The 14,055-nt window shown below is 38.2% G+C and overlaps 1 protein-coding gene across 3 annotated transcripts; it reads left to right on the forward strand.

Annotated features, from left to right (window-relative positions):
* Nucleotides 1-1,576: 1,576 nt before the first annotated feature.
* Nucleotides 1,577-13,670, forward strand: LOC107553300 (BUB3-interacting and GLEBS motif-containing protein ZNF207-like). 3 transcript variants are annotated; one of them, XM_016235489.1, is made up of 12 exons: nt 1,577-1,755; nt 2,183-2,309; nt 2,395-2,533; nt 2,631-2,813; nt 2,907-2,982; nt 3,062-3,132; nt 3,564-3,706; nt 4,205-4,297; nt 5,828-6,040; nt 6,235-6,400; nt 12,047-12,229; nt 12,452-13,670. In XM_016235489.1, exons 1-11 carry the CDS (start codon nt 1,715-1,717, stop codon nt 12,205-12,207), a joined length of 1,413 nt encoding a protein of 470 aa, XP_016090975.1. In that variant the 5' UTR covers nt 1,577-1,714; the 3' UTR covers nt 12,208-12,229; nt 12,452-13,670. The 3 variants fall into 3 exon arrangements, with proteins under 3 accessions (XP_016090975.1, XP_016090974.1, XP_016090976.1); XM_016235488.1 differs by having other exon boundaries at nt 12,047-13,670; XM_016235490.1 differs by lacking the exon at nt 4,205-4,297 and having other exon boundaries at nt 12,047-13,670.
* The last annotated feature ends 385 nt before the right edge of the window (nt 13,671-14,055 follow it).

Raw genomic sequence — 14,055 nt, forward strand, 5'->3', positions numbered from 1 at the left:
ACTGCGTGCTAATTGAGCTCAAGCTATGCTGACTTGAGTGAACAATATTGAATGCTAGTGCTTTCTAAATGACAACATGGTGTAGGCAATGAGAAATGAAGGGATTTGTGTGTAGAGTTTTGCAGTGACAGTTCAACAAATCTGATTCATGTGTCAAAAAGGGGAATAGTGTTTATAGTTTAGGGAAATGGGTGTGCTTTTTGATAAATTTTGAAATTTTGAAATTTTAGTTCAAAAGCCTGGTAATAGTGTTTAAGCAATCGAGAAAAACTGTAATAGAACTGATTAAGTATAGTCAAACTCATTGCATATCAGCAGAATAGTGTGGTACAGAAAGTCTATGTCCATAAAACAGGTTCTGAATGAATTATGTTACTGATACCTAATGGTCAAAAGCAACAGCAAAAGTAATAGGTCAATATTATTAAATTGCAGACAAAGATTTTGAATAGCTAGGCTGGCTTGGACACTATATTGCCAAACGTATTGGGACACCCCCTTCTAATGAACAGGTTTGACTACTTTAGTAATTTCCATGAGTACAAATCTTAATGTTTAAGCATATAATGCTATTCTAGGGAATTGTGTGCTTCTAATTTTATACCAATAGTTTGAAAAGGACCCTTTTCTATTCTAACACGACAATGCCTCTGTGTATAAGGCAAGGTTAAAAAAAAAAAGATTGAGTCAGTCAGTGTGGAAGAACTTGACTGGTCTGCACAAAGCCAAGTCCTAATCCCAGGTGAACACCTCTGGTGTGATTTTAAATGCAGACCTTGAGCCAAAAACTCATCACCAAACACCAATGACTTTGTACACATATGGACAAATGTATTGGGACACGCCCTTCTTTAGAACAGAAAAGGGCAATTCCAAAACTGTGGTATCAAAGATGGAAACATAATTCATGTATTTAAAAATTGTATTTCCATCTTTTTTGCCACAGTTTTGAAAGTGTCTAAAATGAAGTCATTGGTGTTTGGCGATGAGTTTTTTTTTAGTTTTATTGAGTTTTCCCAATATTTTGGGCAATATAGTGTATGTTTGGTGCAGTAGGGGGCCCAACCTCATATTCTTTCATAGGGCCCAAAATTGCTAGCGGCGCCCCTGTGTATGACATTCGAAATAAAGTTGATACAGAGAGGAACTGGGGAGGGACTAGGAGAGAAGAAATATTGATGACAAGATTAAGAAAAGGACACAGTAATTAGTACATTACACATTATAGGAAAGCATCCTACTGGTTTTGTGAGTATTGTCAGACATTAGAAACCATAGAACATGTCATTTTAAGTTGCAGAAGTTATGAAGAACAGAGGAGAAATATAGAAGAGATTGGCAGGGGCAGGTATTAAGGATATACTGCAAAGTGGTGTGATTAGACAAAGCAGGAAAAAATATTTGTAATTTCTTCATTAGAACGTGTCTGATGAGGAGAATATGATCGCGGAGAACAAGCTGGAGGAAATAAACTGGAATAACATCTCAGGAGAATGATCCAGAAGATGGCGGTAATGCAACGCTCTTGGATGCAAGTCGTTGTTAAACCTCAAAGAAGAAGAAGTATCCCGCTGCATTGTGGGTGAGAGACAAAAGCGGAGCAGCGCCATTTTTTTTGTGTGTGTTCCGAACTGAAATCAAAAAGCTGCGTTTGGTGACGGTTTGAATCATTTTCTCCTGTTGGTTTAGAAGACAATAACGAGTTATTGTTAAAATGGGACGAAAGAAGAAGAAGCAATTGAAGCCCTGGTGCTGGTATCCTTTTCATTTACCAATGCGGCCTGTTTAGTGCCGTTACAGCAGCGTGATCGTGAATTTGAGCGCATGCTGTCAGTTTCACATTGCAGTCATTTATTACATGTCAGAAGAAAAACAGAAACCTTTATATTTCATATTGGTGCATTTTCTTTTCTTAATGCCATTTAGTAAATCTTGCTCATTAGGGTTAAGGGCGTATTTGTGACACAATAGCTGTCTCACTTTCGCATCAGACAGCGTATTGGGCATCATAGGCGCTTTCTGGGCTGTAATCATCTATAACCGCAGTCAGATGCTTATCTCACTATTATCAGCGCATTTATTTGTTCTTTACACAATGCAGTTCGATCTCAAGCTCTTGTATTTCTTTCTCTTCATAACGTTCTCTCCTCTCCCTCAGTGTGATCCTTAATCAGACTTCCAGGTATTGCAACAGAGATTTCGATGATGAAAAGATTCTCATTCAGCACCAAAAAGCCAAACATTTCAAATGTCATATATGTCACAAGAAGTTGTACACCGGTCCTGGATTAGCCATACACTGCATGCAGGTATGGACAGTGGTGATGTGTTTACTGATACATTTGCTTTGACGTTTGGTAAAGGTTGTTGAGCTATTTAATCTGTATTTTTAAGGTGCACAAAGAAACAATAGATGCAGTTCCTAATGCTATACCGGGAAGAACAGACATAGAACTGGAAATCTATGGCATGGAGGGTATTCCAGAAAAAGACATACAAGATCGGAGAAGAGTACTTGAACAAAAGTCACAAGGTATGGTCTTATAGTTCTTAGGCAAACTAATTTGTGTAGAAACTATTTATAGATTGATTTGTGACCGAAATATAAACTTGTTTTGTTATCCGAGCAGAGAGTCAGAAGAAGAAGCAGGACCAGGATGATTCTGATGAGGACGATGATGATGATGAAGCTGGACCTTCATCATTTCAGCAGCCTGCTGCTCAGCCTCAGGCTGCCTACATGCCCCCAATGACCCAGGCAGGCATGCATCCTGGTCCTCAGGCCCAAGGCATACCACGTGCTGGCTATGCAGGTGTGCATGTCAATAGTTTAAAATAGCCTAAGTAGTTTAAATACCTTTCAAACAAAATTGTGCCCCATTAATACTTCATATCTCTTCCTAAAGGCATGCCACCTATGTTGACTGGCATCCCACCAATGATTCCTGGGATGCCACCAGTAATGCCAGGCATGCTACCTGGGTAGGATATTAATTTTCAGTTACAGAATTATAAGCTGATATATGGTCCAGTGATTTATCTTTGGTCCTGTTTTGCATAGCATGATGCCAATGAGAGGAATGATGCCCCCAGGTCCAGCAATGCCTCCGATGATGCCCGGCATGCTACCAGGTCAGTGTTGTTAACAATTATTGGTGATAAATTACTTCAAACTCAGTTCATATTAATAATAAACAGTCATTATGTTTATTGTTGCACTGAAATTAATTGATCGAAACCAAACTTAAAGTATGTTTGTTGGTAATAGGGTATTTAAACTCTTTGTGCTGTTCAGGTTGTCTTATTCTCAAGTAAATTAAACTGCTTTATTTGATTAACAGTTTTGGTCAATTATTTTTTAGCCCTGCAAAACTATTGTAGCCAGCATTGATTTTGCTGTTTCAACTAGATATTTTTGTTTGTCAAAATTTTGGTGCATGAGTAATTGTTTATGTGTAAGCATAGTGGTTTCGTTATTGATAATAGGCATTTTTTACATCAGCTTGAGAAAAAAAAAATGCTAGTCAACCGGTTATGGTAGTTGATCATTTTCTTGTTTTTAGGAATGCCACCTCATGTTGCCAGGCCTGGCATGCCTCCTATGGCACCTGCAGCCCCTATCACTGCTCCTAGAATGGCCAGCAGACCAGCTGTACCCGCCACACAGTCCGCTGCATCCAAACCTCTCTTCCCCAGCGCTGTGCAGGTACTGAATATAGAACCAGACTTATTTGCTGGTTGAGTATGTGTAGCCACTCTTTGTGAATAAATAAACTTAAGGGATCATCAAAAAAGGTATTGAATTTAAAGAAACAATCAAAAGTTACTAGTCATTGTATTAGACAAGTTTTTTTCTTGTGACAAATACAGTGCCAGTAAAGGACAATAGCTAGTGTCACAGCAAAATAAGAATTTGTATGTTTAAGGTTACGATAACTTGCAATTGGAGGAGTACCCTTACAGAGATAACGTTATACCTTATCTTCCACTAAAAAGTGGTCAGTTTGAGGGTGCTGCCCTAGTGACAAGCTGTTCTACGCCCAAAGGTGCAGTTTTGTGAGAATATATGGTAAAGGGTCTGTATCTTCTCTTTCTGTAAAAACAGATCTTGCCACTAAAGAGACTAACTGACTAAATTCAAGGTTCAGTTTTCTCAGGGAGTCAAAGGAAACTGTTATTGTTATCCTTTCTCTCTGTGCTTCAGATGGGGACTGGTGTTGCGAGCCCCAGCGCAGCCCCTGCAAGTGCAGAGACACAGTCTGCCTCCTCTAAGCCTCTGTTCCCTAGCTCTTCCCAAGTACGCACTAATTTGTGTGCTTCTCTTTACATCAGCACAACATGCAGATCAGACATGCTTGTCTCTGTCATTTAGTAGATATGCACATGTATATAAAGCTGTGTTGATATTTAAGCAGATATTTAGTTGGTTGGTGTTTTGATTCGTTTCTTCATGCATGCATATGCTTTTTTGCATTGGGCATGTTAAATATACATTATTTGTAATTGTCTTTGTTTTTTTGTTTTTTTGTGGCAAAGAGTTTTTGTACTACCTATAATACCCTCTTTGGACTCAGTGTTGCCAGATTGGAAACGTCCAGGCATCGTACCAGAAACTCAAAATGATCGTATTTGGAAGAAAATTATCATACACAAGTCAAAGATACAGAATACAGTTATTTTTCTACCAACCCTCATGGACCACAACATAGTGCTCATTGACTTAAAAGCAGGGCACCCTCCCGCATTCTTAAAGGGTCATGAAACCCCAGACTACTTTTTCTGAGATTTTAGCAGAGGTGTTTGTGTTGCACATAATAGAAGACAATGTTAGCATCCGATAATTTTAACTGTTAGAGAAAACTGGTTAATTTTAAGCTTTTTTGCGCTATTTTCATATTCCGTGTTTAAAATCTACATCATGTTGACATCACAATTTGTGACGTGGCAAAGGACGATAGTTCATCGATGACGTGTCGGTGTCTATTAAATTATGCATGAGACTGCGCATTCTTATCGGTTCTTATCCTATGAGAAGACGCTTCGCATAATTATTCACAACAGCATGTGCTGATTTGCTATGGCAGACACTTCAGACAATGAGATCACATCGCGCACATTAACCGAGAGAAACATTCATGGATCGGAGGAGAGGTTGTTTTTTTTTTCTTTGTAAGTTCGGCACAAACGCGATTCATTCATTTAGTGAGTGTAACCGTTTTTACAGCTCCGTGGCACAACCAATCAAAAGGCTTATATAAACGCCGCAGAATAAGCCTTAAATGTTATCAAAGGTGCAACAGCGCGTTCATACATGTTTTCGATGGAGAGTGCAAATGGCTGTGCATTTATTTGTGTTTTTAACTCGATGGGAGCGAAATGAAACTGTCTGAACGCGAAGCTGTGTGTGTTGTCTGTCTCCTCTCTTCCCCTCCACTCTGCTGTGCACCACAACCACTTTTTTTAGCATTTTTTTTTTTAAAACTGGTGAGAACTAACCAGTGCTGAAACGGGGTTTCATGACCCTTTAACACACTCTGAGGTGTGCACAATCAATGAGTATAAGAAGCCTTATGATTAAAGCCACCATCATTTGAAGTGTCACAAAATTCTGAAATTATCGTATGTTATGGGATGTTTTTCATGATTGATCATACATCGTACAGAGGTCAAGATTATTGTACAAATACTATAATTATCGTACATCTAGCAACACTGTTTGGACTTTAGAGGTTATGTAGATGATGATGATTTGGCAGTGTGCACTGTGATTGGGGAGGACATTTGCCTTAATTGCGAACATGTTTTGAAAATGTTGCTTTCATTTCAGGCGCAGCAGACGGTATTAGGATCGTCATCAACCACCTCTGATTCTCCTAAGGTGACATTCCCAGCCTACACCCAGCCTTCCTCCACTCCCTCTGTTGCTGCCTCCTCCAGCACTGTGGCCAAGCCCCCTGCCACAGTCACAAGTAAGCCAGCCACCCTCACCACCTTGAGTGCTACCAGTAAGTTGATGCACCCTGATGAGGATATCTCGCTGGTGAGTGTTTGAGTTTTGCTCTAACTACTTTTTTTGACAGTAAGTAATTGTGAATGCATTAACTGGTATTATGAAATATTGCTGAAGCACAAATGAAAGAGTTAGCTGATGTTGTGAGAATACATGCAGTCCAAAGTGTGTTCTTGTTACTGCACGTGTCTGATTTTATTGTCATTGTCTTGGCCCCAATTCAGGAAGAGAGAAGGGCTCAGCTGCCTAGGTACCAGAGGCTAATCCCTCGGCCTGGGCAGACTGGAGCAGCTGCTGCCTTGGCTCCACCTAGTGGAGCAGTGGGAGGAATGATACCTGTCCAGCAGGTTATACCTCCTCAGCAGCCTGGAATGAGGCATCCCATACATGGTAAGATTGTGTCTGTAGATATTGTATTTTAATTACTGTTTAAGGTTACATTTAAATTAGAAACTTTTATTCAGTTTTTACTCCTATATATTATTGGTATTTTAAATACACATTTTGAGATTTTTTTCATCACGAGTTTATAAATTGAGCTCAGTTATACACAACACAATAAAATTGCTTGATTATCCATAAAACAGACTTTTCTGTATTGATCAATAAATTTCGAATAATTGCAAGTGCAAATGACAATTCTGGTTAGCCTAACGCAGTACACATAGCAAGGTATTTTTTAATATATATATTTACATGTAGACATCTAGCAGACGCTTTTATCTAAAGCGACTTACAAATGAGGACAATGGAAGCAATCAAAATCAACAAAAGAACAATGATATGCAAGTGCTATAACAAGTCTCAGTTAGCTTAAAGGGTTAGTTCACCCAAAAATTTTAATTAGCCCATAAATTACTCGCCCTCAAGTCATCCTAGGTGTATATGACTTTATTCTTTCAGATGAATCCAGTTGGAGTTATATAAAAAATTGTCTTTGATCTTTCAACCTGTTTCATGGCACTCAGCGGGTGTGATCACCTTTAATGTAGCTTGCGCTCACTGTTGTACACTGGAAGCAGTTCCGGGGGGATGACGTATGGAGGTCGGCTTTGCGCATGCGCCGCTCATCCGCCCGGAACTGCTTCCAGTGTAAAACAGTGAGCACAAGCTAGGTTAAAGTGATTATTATGTTTTTGAATATGGATATTTTTCTTACAAAAATGCATCGATTCGCTACAGAAGGCCTTTGTTCGCCCCCCCCCCGGAGCCGTGTGAGACACCTTTTTTTTATATATATATAGATGGGCGCATTTTATTTAACTGCTTTTGGACTGATGCATGCAACACCCGCTGAGTGCCATGAAACAGCTTGAAAGATCAAAAGACAATTTTTAATATAACTCCGACTGGATTTGTCTGAAAGAAGGAAGTCATACACCTAGGATGACTAGAGGGTGAGTAATTTATGGGCTAATTTTCATTTTTGGGTGAACTAACCCTTTAATGCAGTACACGTAGCAAGGTTTTTTTTTTTTTTAAAGGAGACATATTATGCCCCTTTTTTTAAGAAAACAAGCAGTTAGTAAATAAATAGAGTGCATGTTTTTTTATGTTTTTTTATAAAGAATGGATGGTGCTAGAGTTAGAGTTCAAATAAAGATGGAAGAGATGTGTTTTTAGCCGATTCTTGAAGATGGCTAAGGACTCAGCTGCTCGGACTGATTGGGCAGGTTATTCCACCAGGAGGGAACATTTAATTTAAGAGTCAGAGAAAGTGATTTTGTGCCTCTTTGGGATGGCACAATAAAGTGATGTTCACTTGCAGAAACACATAAGTCTGAACTAATGAATTTAGGTAAAGGGGTACAGAGCCAGTGGTTTTGTAGGCAAACATTAATGCCTTGAATTTTATGCGAGCAGCTATTGGTAGCCAGTGCAAACTTATAAACAGAGGTGTTACGTGTATTCTTTTTGGCTCGTTAAAAATTAATCTTGCTGCCGCATTCTGGATTAATTGTAAAGGTTTGATAGAACTGGCTGGAAGTCCTACCAAGAGAGCATTGCAATAGTCCAGCCTGGACAGAACAAGGAGTTGTGAAGCATGTTCCGAAAGAGAGCCTGATCTTCTTGATGTTGAATAAAGCAAATCTGCAGGACCGGGCAGTTTTAGCAATGTGGTCTGAGAAAATCAGCTGATCATCAATCATAACTCCAAGGTTTCTGGCTGTCTTTGAAGTAGTTATGGTTGATGTGCCTAACTGGATGGTGAAATTGTGATGAAATGATGGGTTTGATGTAGGGGTCGACCGATGATCAGCACCGATATTAAGCATTTTTGTGATTATCGGTATCGGTCATTTACAAAACCGATTCGCTGATAAAATAACTTAAATTTGAAACGCGCTGTTTGGCTCTGATGCAGCCAGTCAGAACTCACCACTCTGGCCTAAAGCAGTCTCCGCCCACCGCTCATCTGATTTGTTGGGAGTCACGAGTCCGACCAATCAATGCGGAATTCACTCTCACTCCAAAAGCGCTTGCTAACTGGAGCTGCTTCAGTGAACATGTTGTCTCTCAAAGGTAAGGCAGCAGCAGACGTTGCTTAAGTTGCAATAGATCACAATCCACTAACGTTGCACTGAAGTTGCAAAACACCTCAATATTATCTATGATTTCCGCAATGCGGAAAATGTGGACAGAATCGCGGAATCCAGTCATATAAATGGAATTTACTGTATGACGCAGAATGTCATGGAATTTGTCAAAGTTTGGATGAATTCATCAAAAGTAGGGCAGTACACTTAAATAGTCGCAATATGGACTAGTATCTGTAAATATTAAGCCGCAAAAATACTATTTAAATATTAATCCTGCATGTTCTGCATGTCTCTGTGTTTGTAAATGGCACAGACGCGCGGTTTTGTTTTCTACACATACAAAGTGTACGACGCTCGTGGTGCTTTCAGCTTCTGTCGTCTCACTACCTGAGGACAAATACATGATCAATATCTTCGGGTTATTAGCAGAGAACACAGAGCAGGTCTTGAATTTCAGGCGCAGGATTGCGACTCTTGATAATTATACTCATTCCCGCAGGTTCCTCGTTTATAACATCATGACAGATGATGGATCTTATCATTTGCACGTACTTTTGAGTCTTGAGAACTCTTTTCTGTGCGCCCACAGATCGCGATAAGGAGAGTGACAGATTTTAATAATTATTCAAGGAGTTTGCAAATGTGATATTGATTTAATGCAACAGTTCAATAAACACGTACTGCCTGATTTTGCTCCATTTCATCAACAAAAATTGTTCCAAATAAAGTAACAGCTCAGCCGCTTCACATCTCTAAAAGCAAACACAGCGGTGTTTCATTCATGAATGAAAGTGCGTTTTTGAACGAATCTAGTGAGTCAGTGATTCATGATTACCCATTCATAAAGACAGTCACTTGCTTCATTCATGAATGAACAAGCCGTTCAGACGAATCAATTGAATGAATGATTCGGTGATAAAATCCGTGATTTACTGTTTTAAATATAAATTTTAAAAAGCTTATAAACATAAATTTTTCAATTTTACAGATGATAAATGATGCCATTGCAAAGGTAAAAAGAAAATGCCCCTGTAAATCACTTCCCCTCATATTAAGAAGGCTAATTTTTGATCAGAGTTTTTTGTTATTGATCAGAAGGTGCTCCTTAATTTTTTTTTAATTAGGAGGACAAGCGCTCTTGATTACAAGAAGAAAAACACTGCTCTTAAACTGGGTGTGTGACAGGTATGGCTGAGGAATGGGGTTCGGCCGAGGAAAATTTCAGTCAAAAGATTTATTTTTTTTTTGCTTTAACTCCTGACTACTACAACAATTATTACAACTTTTGTTTAAAAGAATAATCACACAATACGCTATTTCTTCCATGTTTTAATTTTAATGGTAAACCCATTAAATAAAGAGTTTGCCAAAAAATAAAGAGTTTACTGTGGGAGTACTACACTCAACCAACACCAGGGAAGGCAGTTTTTGTCAGAGCCCTTGTTATTCTTAATTTTGACATTAATTTGAATTTTTACACCAGACATATATATCAGTTCAAAATATCGGTTATCGGTCTACTTGATCTGTAATAATCGGCATCGGCCTTGAAAAACACATATCGGTCGACCCCTAGTTTGATGTAGGGATGTCAACGATTAATCGATGATCGATTAATTGTCGATAAGCGATGCAATCGATTAACGCTATCGATGGTCGATTAAGCGGTTTAATTTTGGGCTGCGTGCGGCTCATGCGCAAAACACGTGCGAGCGGCTGTGGGTGACAGTATATAAATGCATCATCATTCACTCATAATTACAAATTAAGCTTTTAATGTGATTTAAACTTTAAAAGTACATTAAAATAGAAATAACACAAAGTTCTTCAACATGGAATGCAATAGAAATGTAGTAACAGTCATTTCCCCATATAATTGTTTCATATTTGAAACAATTAGGTGAAGGTTGCAGGACTGCGGGGAAAGGATAGGCTATTAATTCCTACAACTTGCTAATTCGTTCCTACGACTTAATAATTTGTGGCCACTGTCCATGTTTCATTAATTTTGTTCCTTAACCCATGATTTAACTAAAATGAGGGAACAAATTAATACATCGAACAAATTCTTAATTCATGGCCATGCAATCTTTCATTTCCCTTCCACATGTTTACCACAGTAAGAGATGCGAAAACAACGATAAAAAGTGAATGACAATAAAATAAACCTGCGAAATTAGAGGGTTAGATGGTGAGGATTTAGGAAAAGAAACGATGCCTAAATATGATTGAATTTGTGGAAATTCGTGCCCAAGAACAAAGCCGCATAAATGTAGGCTATATGGTATCAAACGGCATCCAAAAGCATGGTTGCGATGTAAGATTTTCCAGCTAACTAAATATTCCTCTAATAAACAAAGCTTTTATATACCACACTTGTCATAATCAGAGCTTATAATTTGTAAATAAATAATTGTTGGATTCAAAACAGCAATTAAAAGGCACTGTGACCGACACTGACAATACGTTTTCCCGGAGCATTCAATGATATCACTAAACGGTGATGCCACAACTAGAGCATCGTTCAAGTTTCTGCATGGACTTAACTAGCCTAGGCACAGGTTTTCAAGCCCTGGGTCAAAATGGGATGCTTTAAGGAAAATGTATAGCCTATGTAAGTAATAGGCCTAAAATAACAATTTGTTTTCATTAAAAAAAAAAGCTAAATAAATCTGGCTTAAATGATTAAGCTAACAGATTTCAAACAGAAGTGTGGCGCAGCGCTCCATAAACAAGTTTTTTTTTAATGTTTCAGCTGTTCGATCGCGCCGGCACCTCACACGCACACACCCCACATATTCTAGCAATTCAAACTTGCATCGCAGTCTGTTCATTATCAAAATAAAATAGTCAACCAAACATATAAAAGGTTACACTGGTCAGGTTAAATAGACCGTAGTATACCGGTCCACTCTGCTGTTATGCCAAGGACGTTTTTGCTCCTGTGAAGAGGATGATCTTTTCCGTCTATATGCGAATGCGTGTAAAGTACAAGCCTAGTTTACATTATAAATAATAGTTTAACATTCAAATACATTATGAATATGGAAACATTTGGATTTGTGCCGAATGAGACGTGAGTAATAACCTCCAAATACATCTATCCAAACCCGCGCGTGCTCTGTCTCGTATGCACGCACGCACTGTCACGATCTAATGCACTGTAAATGCCGGATTTTTTAAAACAAATAGGCCTACCGGAACGCAAAAATTTAAAAGGGGTTATACGAGCCCGTCTAGATGCTGAGGGAAAAACACCAGTGTGAAGGAATGTGTTAATGATGTGTTAGTTATACAGATGTAATCAGAGGTGTATGTTTAAAGAGTATTTTACAGTCATAATCATGGACCGGAACTGTCTGTTTTATAGATCACTGAATACCATAATCACATGTTGACATATTAAAATAAGGGTATTTTAAATCATTAAGTATGGTAGGCCTAACTGCTTAGGCAAGGTTAGGTGTTTAGTCACTATATGTATTTTTGCTTTCAGGTCAGTATGGTGGTCCTCCACAGGGCATGCCTGGTTATATGGGTGGTGGCATGCCTCCTTATGGACAGAGTGCCCCAATGGTGCCCCCTTACCAAGCTGGCCCACCTGGGCCTCCCATGGGCATAAGGCCACCTGTAATGTCTCCAGGCAGCCGATACTGAAACAACGCTGTCATCCCACTAGGTTTGGAGGTTAAACGTTTTCTCATCTTGTGCTTTTAATGTAGCCAAACCAATGAGCTCTAAACCCACTGCTGAAGAAAATCTGCATACTGGACATTTGAGATATGTAATATCACACAAGAGTTTTGGATTCAGCCCTTAAATAAAGACAAAGAAGATAACAGCAGCATCAATGTTACAGTTGATACATGTATTGCTTTTCTTCCTATTGTGTTTCATTCAGGTTGTACAAGTACAGTATATTAGACAAAGGTTCATAATATATTGAAGCCGCTGGCCTAACAGTATCTCCATGCTCAAGGCAAGTTCCCAGTAAGATTTCTGCTTTTATCTTAGTAGTGAAGCCCTCACAGCACCATACTGTGCTGTTGGACTTTACGTCCCCAACATTAGCTTGGTGAGGGCTTCAGATCATTGTTGTCATGTTGTTGTTGTTTTTCTTTTAACTGTTTGCATCCATTTATTCAGGGTTAAATAGCACAAGGGTAAATGTGTCTCTCTGTATTTTTATTTTTTTGCTATATGTATTGTAATAAAACATACTTAATTTGATTTATTTTTTTTTTTCTTGATTTTGTTTTTGTGTGAGTGAGTTTCCTGAGCAGTGGAGCCTTCAGGCAGGTTGGTTTTCTTGATAAAGCCATAATGACGTTGCAGATACACTCGCTCTGTCAATAACAAGTTTGTTCTGGAATGTTCATAAAGGTATTCAGTGTTAACACCATTAAAAGTCATTTATAGTTAAAAAATAAAGTCGTAATCACTCCTTAATATTTTTAACTGTTAAATTACAAATTTTTGCTTGATAACCTTAGTTGCATGAATGATCTTTCCAGAAGTTGGATTTAAAATGCACACATTTGTCTGTGATATGCTTGATTGATATTTCTCAGTTACCAGTATTAAATTGGTACAATGGCTTGGAAGCATTTCCTGGTCTGCAGGTAAGAGCCACTGTGTGAGTTACATTGTAAAGGATCTGATTTAATTGCATGTTTTTGTATTTCACCCATGTTTTTTTCTTTTTCTCATGTAATGAAACTTGTTTTAGCGTTTGGGGGAAAAGCAGGAAAAATTAACTCTAAAGATATTTAACCAGTCAAGTGTTTGCCAGTAAGTCACGCCATTTAGCATCTGTGTTCACATCTGTCAGACTTTGAATGCCCTTAAATCGGGTTTGCCAACCCTGCACTTGAAGAGCTACTGTCTTACAGAGTTTAGTTTTAACCCTATTCCAACACACCATAACCATGTAACCATGGTATTAACAATTGTCAAAAGGTTTTCATCTTTCCTTCCCAATTCGGTGTTATTTGGAAGGAAAAAGTTCTATATTTTATTGCTACGTCAGAACATGAAAATTCAGTGCCGAAAAGTACTGTAAGGATTTATAGCAGAAAAGTTTTTGTTTGTACTGTGATGTTACAAATGTGAAATAAACATCTGTATTCTAATTTGACTGTTTCATTGCTTGGATTTTAATATGCAATATACAGTACTAGTTTAAGTTCAAGTTGTTTTCTACACATTACAGAAGTAAAAAAAAAAAAAGAGCAAGATATCTGCCAAGTTTTGTCTTATGAAACCACAATTACGCATTTAATCCAAAGGCTTCATGAACAATATCTTCAATTTGGTAATGCCATTTCTAGTTTTGGGTTAAAAAAAGGAGAGTGCAAAATATTAATTTATCTGTGTTAATCTGCTGTCAAAATCTATTTAACCAAAGCTATTAGTTCTTTTGGATCATTTATTGGATCATTTAGAATAGCCAAGTCGATAACGGCTTTGCACACTTTTATTTTATAATGCAAGTGTAAGCGTCTA

This window comes from Sinocyclocheilus grahami, unplaced genomic scaffold (genome assembly GCF_001515645.1).
Source record: "Sinocyclocheilus grahami isolate Dianchi unplaced genomic scaffold, SAMN03320097.WGS_v1.1 scaffold469.1, whole genome shotgun sequence".
NCBI lineage: Eukaryota > Metazoa > Chordata > Actinopteri > Cypriniformes > Cyprinidae > Sinocyclocheilus > Sinocyclocheilus grahami.

Coding starts and splice junctions, on each gene's coding strand:
- LOC107553300 (XM_016235488.1), top strand. CDS start 1,715: ATGGGACGAAAGAAGAAGAAGCAATTGAAGCCCTGGTGCTG. Junction 3,707..4,204: donor TCTTCCCCAGCGCTGTGCAG/GTACTGAATATA, acceptor TCTGTGCTTCAG/ATGGGGACTGGTGTTGCGAG. Junction 6,041..6,234: donor CTGATGAGGATATCTCGCTG/GTGAGTGTTTGA, acceptor GCCCCAATTCAG/GAAGAGAGAAGGGCTCAGCT.